This window comes from Caloenas nicobarica, chromosome 7, assembly GCF_036013445.1.
Source record: "Caloenas nicobarica isolate bCalNic1 chromosome 7, bCalNic1.hap1, whole genome shotgun sequence".
Classification (NCBI taxonomy): domain Eukaryota; kingdom Metazoa; phylum Chordata; class Aves; order Columbiformes; family Columbidae; genus Caloenas; species Caloenas nicobarica.
The window spans coordinates 39,024,799-39,038,163 of NC_088251.1; the positions used below are offsets into that span (position 1 = coordinate 39,024,799).

A 13,365-nucleotide genomic window follows, 5' to 3' on the forward strand; every position below is an offset into this window, starting at 1 on the left:
ACCCTCTTATCCTCGGTATGTCTTAAGATGGCACCAAGGATAAGGTGTTCCATCACTAAGAAGGTTTTAGGAAAAAGACCAGTGGACTGTTTTGGAAATCAAATACAATGCTGACCAACAATTCACATGCAACACAGCAAAGCATGGACTTTTGTTCAAAAAACAAGTTCTGTTTTTCGTTTGTTTATTTTTTGTGTCTGTGTGTGTGTGTGTATTTGGATTTTTTTTTCCACTTTACAGAGGTGACTCTTGGATACCAAAGCAGGTATTTGCAACCAACGATAGCAATGGATGCCACGACAAAAATCTAGTGGTAAAGCAAAACTGGTAAATCCAAGGCAAACACCAATTACAGAGTGCATGGAGCAAAGGAGAAAGAAAGAGGGATCAGTCAGTGCAGGTATAGTCAGGGAAACCTTTTCCAAACAACCCTCTTGTATTAAAAAGAAACCAACTATGCTTGCAAGACACTTGCAGAAATTTTTAATAATTTGCCAAATATACAGCTATCAGGAATTACCCTCAATATCACTTCGAATTAAGTTACAAAAGTTGGTAGATAGCATAGTACAATGTTCTATAAAATAAACACATGTAATATACCCCCTGCAGTCCAGTAATGGCCAAAAATAGCAAATGAAATTACAAACACATACAAATTAGAGGAGACTGAGTGACGGCTTTAGACAATTGAATCAAAGAAACTGAGACCAGACTAGATACATTCACCTATCAGGCATAATTAATGTAGAATTTTAGACTGTAAAAACAATTAACAACACAACATCAGGTGCAATTTCACATGCTTCCATTTGTTTTCCAGTACAGTTCCCAGAGTATTAAAGTGCCTTTGTGCACTCTAGTTTCATTTATAGTCAGGTGCAACACACGTCATATTTGGAAGTTATTTCACAGGTCACTTTAAAAAAAAATATAACTATTTGAACCAATGTACACAATTCAAACTAAGGTGTTTTGAAAGTACCCTTGCTCTGACCATTTGCTGTTGAATGTCCTATAACAAACAAATTGAACTCCAAATACACAGGGCCCATAGCCACTGAACAAGACTACAGTAAAAGATATTTCTTGAAGTATGTTTTCTGCTGTACAATGCTCAGCTTTTCTCATACTTTCCCCTTTCAAACACTGCTCAGTTACATTTGTCCTTTGGACGACAACCTTTTCTGCAGCTTTCATTTGCAGATTGCCGTGAACACGGACAAGTATTTGGCCTGTGGCTACAGAGGGGCATCTGCTTCAGGGATAACATCCTGCAAGGGTCTGTTGTAACTTGATGAATATTCATGGATATTCTCCCTGCGAGACACTTGTTTGGATCTTATCCACAGCGATTACCTGCACTGCAGAAGGGACCAGATGTCCTCCTCACTGCTCCTTAGGACCTTTCACCGCTTCCCACCACTTCTTGCACCCAAACCTCGGTATTCTTTGCAGCAAGAAAAGGAAAACTTCATGCAGCTTGGCTGTCACTCACCTTGCCCTCGAAACATCTTCAAACCACAAATAAAGCAGCTTCATAAAACCTACGATCTGGTCTCGCAGCAAGCTATGCTCTCCACTGACCTCCACTCCTGCTCTTCCACGGGAAAGTCTGCAGAAAGGAAATTGCATTTCCCACAGGACTTGAGGCATTTTGATGGTGTTTTTCCACACCTGCACTTTAAGGGCAGTTTTTTTAGGAAATAAAAACCTCACTTTAAACCATTCCACATTGATGCTACAGGAGCTTGCCAGTGGAAAGGGCTGAAGAAGGCACTCAGGAGGAAAACTTACTTGGAAGAAAAAAAAAAAAATGGGAGGGAGGATGAACAACCAATCATAACTTTAAACAGCAGATGCAGATGTGAGTCTCTATTCTTCCACTGTCCTCCTGTCCTTGGGAATACTTCACATGGTGAGGCAGGAGAACAATTACAATGCTGTGCAAGTTCAGGCCAGCGCAGGTGATGCCTTCCCTGATGCAGGCGAGGAAGTTTTACTGGGGCTTTAGATGTATAATTCACTAACAGTACTGAAAATACCATGTGCACTGAAGTATGTCAACAACATATGCACTCCATTAATCAAACTAAAGGGAGTTAGTGATTTCCTAATCTACTGAGCACTTTAAAAATTGTCCATGAAACTATAGGGTTATGGAAAAGAACAATCTGAGTATGCATTACAGCAGGGAAAAAAAAAAGCGAGGGAAAACAGTACAAGCTTCATGTGAATCACAACTATATGTGAAGTCTCCAGTTTAGTTCATAAAATGATTAGATTAAAATATTTAAACACTTCATAATGGTATAATAATTTCCAATGCAATTTTTGCAACAAGTTCCACCCATATCCAAAAATAGCATATACGTAAATGCTTTTTTAAAAAACTTTATACAATTCAAGCTCTCATTAGGTAAGCCTATACACAATTCTCACAATCACCTAGGTAGAAAGTCTTCGGAACAGTATATTTTCCGAGAGTACATCAATGACAACGCCTCCAAGAATCTTCCCTTTTGACAATCGATTCTGCTAAATCCAACTCTTATTGCTTAAAATCAAACCAGCCGGGTTTCATCGACGACAGACACACCACGCCAGTCTGGGGAAGGGACCTGCTTTCAGATTTACGGGACAGAAATATCTATAAGCCTTGTTACCGTTTCCACGAAGATTTCCGTGTAAGCGTCACCTGTCCTGTACACTTCGTACAGAGAACGAGAGAGGCATCGCTGCGAGGGAGGGAGATGATGGCAATACGTACGTTTAGTGACCAGTGTCCCCCTCTTCATTTCGGAATTAACTCGGTAATCTGTTTCATGATTTCTGTGAATACAGCTATAACTGAAAGCGATCTGATCAGATACAAGACACTAGAAACACCAAATCTAAAATGTGCAAGAACAACGTGAATATAACGCCTTTGCAGGCAGAAATTCACAGTTGGTACTATGCCAAAACACCTCTACAGCAAGCTTTATTTACACAACTTCCCGTTAAAAATACTGTTATCTCTCAAGCTACATTTTAAATTAACAGAAATATATCCATAATAACTACTGGTAAAAAAACATGATAAAATTATTTTATTTTTTTAATTAAAAATATTCTGACGGTTTAACAATATTCCAGGTGCATTACAAACACTGCCATAGTCAACACAACAATCAATACTTAAAGAGCATTCAAACACTGAAGACTTATATCTTAAAGCAGAGACAGGAGAATGCGCTTATACTAAGAGCATACAGATCATTTTCCAATAACTGACTTCTTTGAGGCAGATGTCTGATTTCCCCGGCACAAAATGGATTAAAATCCAGAAGAGATGAATTACAGAGGACAAAAACACCATTATACAAGTGTTTCCCCCCTGTATTTTCTATAAAACATCGTGCATTTATCATACGAGGCCACTACAAGCCTCGACTACCCTAGTGTTGACTATGTGCAGGATAGAAGAACAAAATCATAACAGAGAAACCAGCATCTAAACAAACAAAACCACAAACTCTGCCTAGAATATGGCTTAAATTAGTTCACAGAGAGTTAGAAATATATTAGCTGTACGGTGCAATGGAAATAGCAGGTAGAAAAAAAAATACTTTCTCTTCCTGATACTTTCCCCTCAGCCTTCACCATAATTTGCATAAAATTTTCAACAAAATGATACTGTCCTTCCTGCAAGTGTCTTCAAAAACATGATGTTACTAACAGATGGGTTTCATTCTTGAAAGTATTGGCCAATATTAGCTCTCAACTTTAAACAATGTAGTTCTACACACAATACCCTGTTTCTTCCAATTAACCCAGGTTCTCAAAGAGCTAAAATTTCAGCTTTAATTAAAACAGCATATTTGTTTGAAAAAGTATTTCTCTCTTTCTGATATACAAAACAGATGTCAAATCGAGCTCTTGCAAAGACGTGTACACACGAGTGCATAGTGCAGAACAGCACACAGAGAGCAGCAAGGCCATGGTGTCACACGAATTCCACGTGTGAAAAATGTATGTTTCCAATGACCAAATCCACTCTAAAAAGTTCTACTTCTGGGGCTTGCTTAAAGCACCAAAATCGCGCTCTATAGATGGCAAGGCTCCTCTGTCCCGACTTTCCATATAGCTGACTATATAGGCATGGTAGGACAGCCACGTATGCAGCATACAGAAGAGACACACCAAAAACGCTTTGGACACATCGTCCTGATCTCCAATATTCCACACGAAAGCTTTAATTTTCCCCGTGAAAAAAGTAGGAAGTGGGACAACCTTCAAATTACACCACTCGCCTATGTGTCATAAAATAGAAAAAAAAAAAAGAGCCACAACTCCGCTGCGACAAGCAGAGATACGCAAGATACGTCTGCTTGCTCCAGGGCTGGCTAGACCCTCGCAGTAAAACGTCCTTCACCTGTATTGCTCGTCGTTTCCAGTTGATGCTCCCCAGCAGTGGAAATGTGAAACGCTTGATGCGAAAATACAAGTGGCTAGAGGAAATCTCTGTACGCTTACTCAAAACGCTTTGTTTCCCCCTTCGATCAGTTTGCTTTTAAAAAGCCATGTTTTTGGAGAAGGGCCATCAGAACAAAGGAGTGAGGCATTTCCCTCAGTCACAACATCAGACACTCCATTAACAGATTGACTTAAGCTCCTAAACCAGATTAGTTCCTGGAACATCTCGTGTTTGCGTTCTTTTACCCTTTCTTAGGAACAAACGGTTTCTCTAGCAGGTGTGCAGTTTAAGCCTGTTACGGTATTTCACTCCAGCATTTTCTTAGCACCGCGACACAACTTAGATTGCAGCTTGTCTGTGGTGAACATCAGCTCCGAACAAGCACCACGAGGGGAAGCGCCCGCCCCAGGGCTGCAAGAGCAGAACTATCGTCCCGGGACATCGCAAAGCGCTTTCTGATATGATACACTGGCTTCCAGGTTAGACTACTGACTCAAAACGGGATTTCTGTCCAAGCAGGGATAACTCCAGTTATTCAGATACAGTAAACACAAGAGGGCAGCACTGAGGACATCGATCCTGCACGTTAAGAGAGTTTTCAGTCCATTTTCTAAAAACCTGTCAACGGAGATACGGCTCAGTGTCCAGGCTAAGTGGGCAAATGTTAACTACGCTAGAGTCGTTACAGGAACTAACATAACCTTTGCTTATTGTACAACTGTACTCCTTGGATTTAAGCCAGCCATATACATTTCGTTCTAGTAATTTACCTATCTTGCTTAATCTCCAGTATCCACAGCCTTTCACACTCCCTAATTCACTACCAATTATTTTCCTGAGTAAGATTATAAAAAGTTAAACCCTTCTACCAAAAATACAAAGACAAATAAAATATAGAACAATATAAACCCAGTTACACAGCATCACAAGTGCAGAAATTCTTCATGTTGTTGCTCTTCTTTATCATTGGCCCCCAGTAAAAACCATAGCAAAGAATTTAGTTATCCAAAATATTTTGAAGTACTGTGATTAAATTCTTCAGACCATAAATGTAGCCCTCATCCTTTGTGTTGCTAGGAAACACATGAGCAAAATCTATCATCCGGACTTCTACGCTGGCGCTTTCCTTGATCTCTGCTGGCATGTGACAGAAAACTTTTTCCAGTTGGGGTATAACGTTTCCGTTCAGATGCTCCTGTGTAATGCACGAGCCGCTTTTCCACACGTTGTCTTGCTCCAAGTTTTCAACTTTAAGCGAGAGTTGACTGTGGTGCCTCTTAGAATACGCCTTTTTGTGAAGTGCGTAAAACTTGGACAAGCCTTTACCTACAGAGGCCTCGATTTTTCCATTCTCTGTAGAATTTATTACATGAATATTATTATTATACTCCAGTATGTCTCCACCTGCTAACAGTCCTTTGGGCACTCCTCTCTTCTCTGCCAAGGTCACATCACTCAACCGCACGGTTGTTGCCTGACAGGAACCTTCATAAACGAAGAGCAATGAGCTTGCATAAAAGTTGAGTTGCTTCTGGCCCTCAAACCACCCCAAAATCTTTTCGATCTTCTGAATGCTGGCAGCTATCGCATCCTTTCTCAAACAGTACCCGTTGTGGAAAAACTTTGAGATGCCTGCAAGAAATAGACAGGGTTTGGGATTATTCGCAGCTCTGAAAACAAATCGAACATTTTTCATTTCTTTGGGGATGAAAGTAGCTCTTGATTTGAAGAAACAGACAGTATTCACACAGTTCCCTTTCAGGCAATTATCAGCTAAATCAGAAGCGAACCAAGAAACTCCGATACCTTCAGTCACCTCACCTGTATAAGGCCTGCTGTGTAATACTACAGACTGGGCTTGGAATAGAAACAAAACTAATCAATCCATCAAACAAAGAGTAGAGGAACGTGGTTCCTGCTCCCCAGCTCATTTTAGCAAATATCCGGGCAGTTTAGGGCAGGGACCCACGAAATTCTCTGGGGATAAACAAGCTCAAACGGCTCTTTATCGTGAGCGACAGTGCTGACAAGGCGGTGCCAGCTCTGGAGAGCGCTGTGTTCATGTGTGTCCTTCTGTCCCTTGGTGGCGGACACAAGAACAGATGTCAATTAATAACCAACCTGAAATAGTTATCACTGCCGAACAGCCGTATGCTCGTACCATTTTTATTTATTGTTAACACAGAGCAACATATGGATTGACTTCAACTGAGAAGGTCCCTTAAAGAGGCATTTAGAGTAGCTTTCTAATATAAAAGACAGGATATATCCACGGAAGACAACTAGAGATAAAAATATACACATAATAAAAACCATTTTACACTTCTAAAAGCTTTCTATTTCATAATAGTTTCAAAGCTGCAAAGAAACTGAAATCTACCACTATCATCCCCTTATTAAGCAGTAAAAGACACATGATGAGGAAACTCCTGTAGTCTACACTGCTATTAAAACCAACTGCAAATATAATTTAGGAGCAACAGGTACTTCAAATGCTACAGAAAACCACTAAAGACCCATCTGGCAAGCGGAGAGAAAGGGACGTTTAAAATGGGAACACACAGACGGCTTTTTCATACAGTTCTATAAATAAACAAATAATATCCCAGAGCACCAAACTGTGACACACAAATTCCTTACCATCCTTTACTGTTTCCTTTGTCAAGCTCCTTCCGTAGTGCTGGTTTTGCGTCTCGTAGCTGTCAGAAGAGACGTGGTAAACCTGCACGAAACAAGGAGGAAACTCTGTGCTGATTTCCAACCACCACGATTTGTGCAGAGCTGGGGGACACCTTACCAACAGGTTACAACAGCTTTGGTACCGGTTTGCCCTGGCACAGCTTTCAGGTACTGGCATCGCTCTGATCTGCAAAATCCTCCCTTTCCCCTCTTGGGGGTCTAAGCTACAGCTTTCCTGCATTTCAAAGACATGAATTGGCAAAAATAAACATATCCATCACGGGAAAACATTTTATACGGCACCTCCCTTGCAAATCAATGCTGCGACTTGAAACTATCATACTCCTACCCAGGTTACTACAAATACTAAATCAGTAAGGCGTAACATGCTAAAAAATTCAATGTGATTATTTTGAAGTTCTTAAAACTATAGAAATATTTAGCACAGCAGCAAAACAATAAGAAATACTATGATGTGACCAGGAAGGCTCGGCTCTGTGAGACCCACCTGAAACTATAGTCATTGGCACAAATGAGATTATACTAAATAAATGACAGCAGCTGAGTGAAAACTCAGTTCCAGGCTCAATTGTGGTACATCAGCTCTTGCCTGAAAGGGAGGCAACTTATACGGGTACAGTTTTGTCCATATCAGGAATTGTACAAGCTTAACAACTTAATTCAAAAACATTTTACATAGAGACGCGTTTTCTCTCTAACTGAAATAATTTCCATAGCGGAAACGCGCCAGCCGGCCAGGCTAAAGTATAATCTGTTTATGAGAGTGCAGACAATTCTTATTTGCAGAAATAATGGTGTTAGCAAGCAGGCAGTTGTCTCTGGCAGAAACCCCGCGCTTGGCACGTGTTCAGACCACCCAACCCCGCGGCGCCCGCCCCGCGCGGATCCACGGAAACCAAGTCGGGGGGCACCCGTGGGTCCTTCAGGGCTCTTTTCTTGCTGGAGCCCAGAGACAGCCCAGGAGAGTGAAAAAAAAAAAATCAGCACATAAAAAGGAGCGGTAAATAAGTACTAATTAAAAAAATAAAAATGCCCTGTTTTCACTGCAGCCCTTCGCCGCGAAGCCTGACTCCCCCATGCAAACCACAACGAGCACAATCTGAAAACACAGGTCCAGAACTGCTGCTTTGCAAAGTAGCTGGGAAGAAAAGGAAGGGAAAAAAAAAAAAGTCTCAAATAGCTCTTATTTTGACAAAAAGATAGAAGTAATTAAATTCAGGGTCCCCCAAGGACTTTAAATCATAGCGTGTGGAAACTGATTTAAGTCATCAACTATGAATTCAAGGGGCAGTAAATAATTCTGGTTATTCTAAAGAAATAACAGTTCTAAGCTCCGATGCTTAAACCCACTTGGCAGCAGGAACACGTCCCACTGTTGTGATACATACAGAAACTGAGGCCCCAAAGTCTGTACGTTGCAGAAGGGCAGAGCAGAGGGCAGTTATTCTAAACCAGCATCCGACAAGTGTGAGTTTGGTTTCACAAAAAGAATCATTTTTCACCACTTTTTTTTTTTTTTCCCCCCCCCAAAGCACCTAAAAGAGGTACAGTATACAACATATGAAACCAAAGATTACTTATGGAAATACTTCAGGTGCCAAAGTTACTTCCGGAAACACACAAAAAGTTTCACAAACTTTTAAAATCTAAAGAGCGACAAGCCAAAAGTAATTAAATAAAACAAGAATTAAAAAAAATATATATATTGCTTAGGAAGAGGATCAAGAGTCTGACGAATACATGTAAGTTTTGACTACGTGTGTCTTCATTTTAATAATATTAAAGGTCCTCGTTTAGTCGATCTAGGGGCAGCCTCCTCCATACACCAGCACTGCAGCACGCTCCTGAACGAATAATCTTGTTTACCAGAACCTTATCTCTTCCCCGTACGAGCAACAGTTTTTGTGACACGGGCACTAGCTCAAAAATGCCGATTAAGATCTGCAAGCTCATTTTGTTTTCCCAAGAAAGGCTGGAGCAGCACATAAGCCCCCAATCTCTTATAATTTGCACAAAACCATTCCCCCCCACCCCGCAATGGCTTTCTATATAGTTCGACTATTTGGAACATTCTTGGAAAACCTCCACCACATGTAAATACATTAAGCCCCATACTGAAAGCAGAGGAACAGAAACCCAAGTTCAAACAGAGAGAACCTTTCGTCAGTTCTTGCTTCACCCTCACCTACCCAAAAACCACCCAAGACTAAAATCGGTTTCCTACTCTACAGACCTCTGGCTTCACGCTGCTTTTGTTCACACCGTCACCGCTACTGGCCCTTCCCAAAAGGGTTATTTGCCTTTGAATCAACCTTTTTCTGTATCCCTGTTGTTGCAGCTGTCTGTACTGGCCCATGTCTGTCAAAACGGTGACAAGTCAAATAAGTCAAATCCGTAACCTTAACAACAGCCAGGAAATTATTAGACAGGAAAATCTTTTTTCTTGTTCACCTGCCGCAGCTCGTTACGTGTTTGCTTTGTGTTGACAGGGAGTTTCGCTGTATTGTGCTCTGTAAATGATCTGCAGAACGTTGTCTTCAAGAGAACCAGTGACTTCTGCACATCCTCCCTCTTGTCCAGGTCAGAGCTGCTCCGGCTGACAATGCGGAGGCTCCTCCTCGTGCCTCCAGGCAGCTCCCGTTTGGTGAGTTTCTGCACAAACAGGACTGGAATCCAGCATGCCAACAGGTTCAGGTTTTTAATCAGTAGTAGAAGCGACTCCGTATGGGCAGCGCATCAAAAAAATCCAGATGATTAACTGTCGAGGGAAATTATCCTTGGCCTTTCTCAACCTGCACTTGGCTTCTGTTTCCCCATGAGGTGTTAAGTTATTGCTGCTTGCACACACACACGTTTTTGTACCTTTTCTTCAATTACCGTTAGTTCATCTGATGTTCTTGAACCGAGGGAAACCTTGAGCTAAAATAAAAAGTTGGGCCAGTGTGCGCTCTAAATAAAGTACCAGCCTTGCAAGATCTCAACAGCGAGATACGCTGTTTGGAAACCTTGCAACTGCAGCTTTAGGACATTACGCCGAAGGCTGGATTTAGGAAAACAAATATCAAGTGTTATGTAGTGTTACTTACAGTCATTCTGTACTGACTTCCATGGCGAGGCAGAAAAATATACACACCGTTCAAATACTTATCTGCGGCAACTCCCTATCTTCCAGAAAGCGTAATTTAAATTCGTATTAAGACTAGCCTGTTTGATGGAGATACTGCTATCGCAAATAAAAATCTCTATTAAATAACCCGCAGATCTCTTTCACATCTGCAAAAAATATTACGTAATCCACATCATCAAAACTGGGGGGGGGAAAAAAAAAAAAATACAATTTTGAGCTGGCTCGCACAGCGCTGCAGCGGAGCATGGAGACACGCTCCGATGCTGAGACATCCAGGCTTCAAACGGCTGAGCTGTCCGCCCCTCCTGTTCCTTCCGTAAATATACTTAACAATCGCCCCATGTTACATTTAGGAAGGCAGGAGCACGCAAGTGTTTAAATACGACACAGTTTTCTGTTGGCAGCGCTCGTAACCGGCACCTGAAGGTCAGGACCCGAGCGCTGCCAAAGCCGAGGCGGTAGCAGGCCCAGCGCCTTCAGCGGGACCGCTCCGGGGCTGAGAACGTATTTGTGAATGTATTTATAAATATATAAATATACAGGTCTCTCTATAAATACACAGGTTTCCTTCATGTTTCAAGAACCTGGTGAGTTTCTCCACAGACTGATCCTGCCACAGCAGAAGACTTAAAACACTGAGTTTTAACAAACCTTATTTTTTTCTTTTTCCAAAAGGAAGTAAAACAAGGGTTTGAAGAAAAAATAGCAAGGGGAGAAATTTTTAAAAATGCATTTTCTTATTTAATACTGCTGCTTTATAGTAATATTCTAACTCTTACTGCTGCTGAGAGCGTGTCCATTTATCTACATCCATTTATCTCAACACCTCCTCCCCCTTTAAACTAAAAAAAAAAAAAAAAAAGAAATTATGTTTTTGTCTCTAGAGCACAAGTGATGAAAGTACACACACTGCTTTGCTGCTGGCTTGACAGTTCGGCACGGGAAGGATGCGTCCCCGCTCCCCCATTTCTAAGACTATACTTGCATTATTCTATCCATTCTGCTTCTTTGTTCTGCTGGTATTTGACAGAGTGCTTTATATGATTACGTATACACCAAAGGTTCTGACCATCAACAGAAAGTTTTAGTGAGGTCCTTGTAGAATGAAATGATTTTGAAACTAATGCAGTGAAAAAGCGGACCAGTAATCTCCTAAATAAAAGAAAGAGTGACGCTGCAGTTGATCGCGAAGCATTTTAAAAATAACTGAATATATTTAAGAGCAGGCTCAGAGGATTCGCTGCGTCCAGCTCCGCAGCACCAACCTGGCACCGTCTGAGAAACGGAGGAGCCGAACTCGACTGCAAGAACCAGGGAGCCAAAGCGGAGAGAGAAATGCAGAGAGGTAACCCAGCCAGCACAGATGAACCACCCGCGGCTCCTGTTCTGTATTCCTCACTTCTCTTAAACATCTAAGCTTGAATTGGATTTATAAACGTAAAAAAACCCCCACCAAACAGTTCCGTTCATTTTTTACTGTGGATGGAGACACAGGATTTCATATCTTTATTATTCCTTCCCTCCTAAATCTTGTCACACATCAGAGCGTATGAAAATTACCAGGATACTAGAAAGGGTTCATAAAGAACTCATAGAATGGACTCGGCTACAGTCAGGTTTAAAATATCTTGCAGGAACATGTGGTGTAGATTAGGAAATTCCCTTGTAAAAACAGCTTTGATGAGGCATCTGCATTGCTGCATGCAATGGTTCATAGGCACAAACAATAAAAGTAAATGATGGATTATACTGGTAAGGTTACGTAATCGCCAGTTTGTGCTCCAAAAACATGTTTCAGAACTACTACGGAGCATGCGATGTCGCAATCAAGATGTTCTGGAAGAAAAAGGAAACCTGCAGAAAGCGGGAGTTGTGGATTCTGGACGGATTTGCAAATCCGAAGTGAGATCACAACCCACATGTTCTGCTTGTACTCAGCAGCACACAAAACACTCTATTTTTAATACTGCATGTGCTGCGAAGATAATTCTCATGTATTTATGTGTCTACTACTGAAATCATATCTGAACTTGTATTTTTGCTATTGCATCCATACCCGAGTTTTCCAACTTAGATTTATGCTCTCGGTACTTTCATAACTAATCTGTGTCCCCATCTGTTAAAGAAATGAACCTCTCCAACAAATACGAATTTTCTAAATGTGTTTCCATGCATTTTTTCTGTCTACTCGGTGCATTAAGATCAATATAGTTTAGCACCTGCCAGAACGATGCACATAAGTCGAAGCTCTGACAGGCCAGAGACTCACTTCTTTTAAGGACAAACCATACAGATTTTACATAAAAAACAGATGACTGCTTATTTACCAGTGCATAAAAAAAGCTGTATCAATGGCTTTTGGGTAAAATCCTACTATAAATAATTTTTGGGCTAAAAAAACCCCACCTATAACATGGTTTTGCTTGTATCTCTTCATAACAGTTTCTATGATGTGTGCTTTAAAAAACCACAGATAACTACGTTTTTATTTTTCCTGGCCCTCTCTTTCTTGTTCTTCTAAAATAGAAACTTAATAAGCAAGTCCACCCCACGTTAAAAAATAACATTGAACCGAGAGATTAAAACCAAACCTCTCTCCTTTCTGCATCATCTTACAGCACGTTTTGGCCAGCAAACACTAGCAACTTTTATCAGGCACGTTAGCTGTCACAGGCAGCAAATGGCTGCACAGGAGAGTTTTACATTGCAGCCAGAATATTGCAGAAATAAAGCAAGAAAACACGCAGAGAGCATCCCGTGATCAAGAGGAGGCAAATGAGCAGAGAAAATGCCTTGTGAATTTAGACCTTCCTAAGCGTTCTGCAAGGGGCGGAGGAACCTTTTGAATTCTTTTTGAAAAAAAATTGGACGTGCAATCTGGTACCATGGGTACAAAACAAATCTCATCTAGTTAAACGCCGGATGGGAAACTGCAATGCTTGGCGGGGGGAACCATCGATATACAGACAGTTTGAACTGGGGAATCAAAACAATTTCTGCAACAGGATAAAGATACCAACAAATGACAGTGCTGAAAACAATAGTTGAAAGCAAAAATACCGTGGAAGCAAGAGCTCGT

The 13,365-nt window shown here is 41.1% G+C and overlaps 1 protein-coding gene across 1 annotated transcript in view; it reads right to left on the reverse strand.

Annotated features, from left to right (window-relative positions):
* Positions 1 to 474: 474 nt before the first annotated feature.
* IPMK (inositol polyphosphate multikinase) overlaps positions 475 to 13,365 on the reverse strand; it is a 39,866-nt gene continuing 26,975 nt past the window's right edge. Inside the window, exons 5-6 of the mRNA XM_065638729.1 lie at positions 7,100 to 7,181; positions 475 to 6,091 (exon numbers count right to left, since the gene is read on the reverse strand). Coding sequence (XP_065494801.1) covers positions 5,457 to 6,091; positions 7,100 to 7,181 — 717 coding nt within the window. The 3' untranslated portion in view covers positions 475 to 5,456. The remainder of the gene's footprint in view (positions 6,092 to 7,099; positions 7,182 to 13,365) is intronic.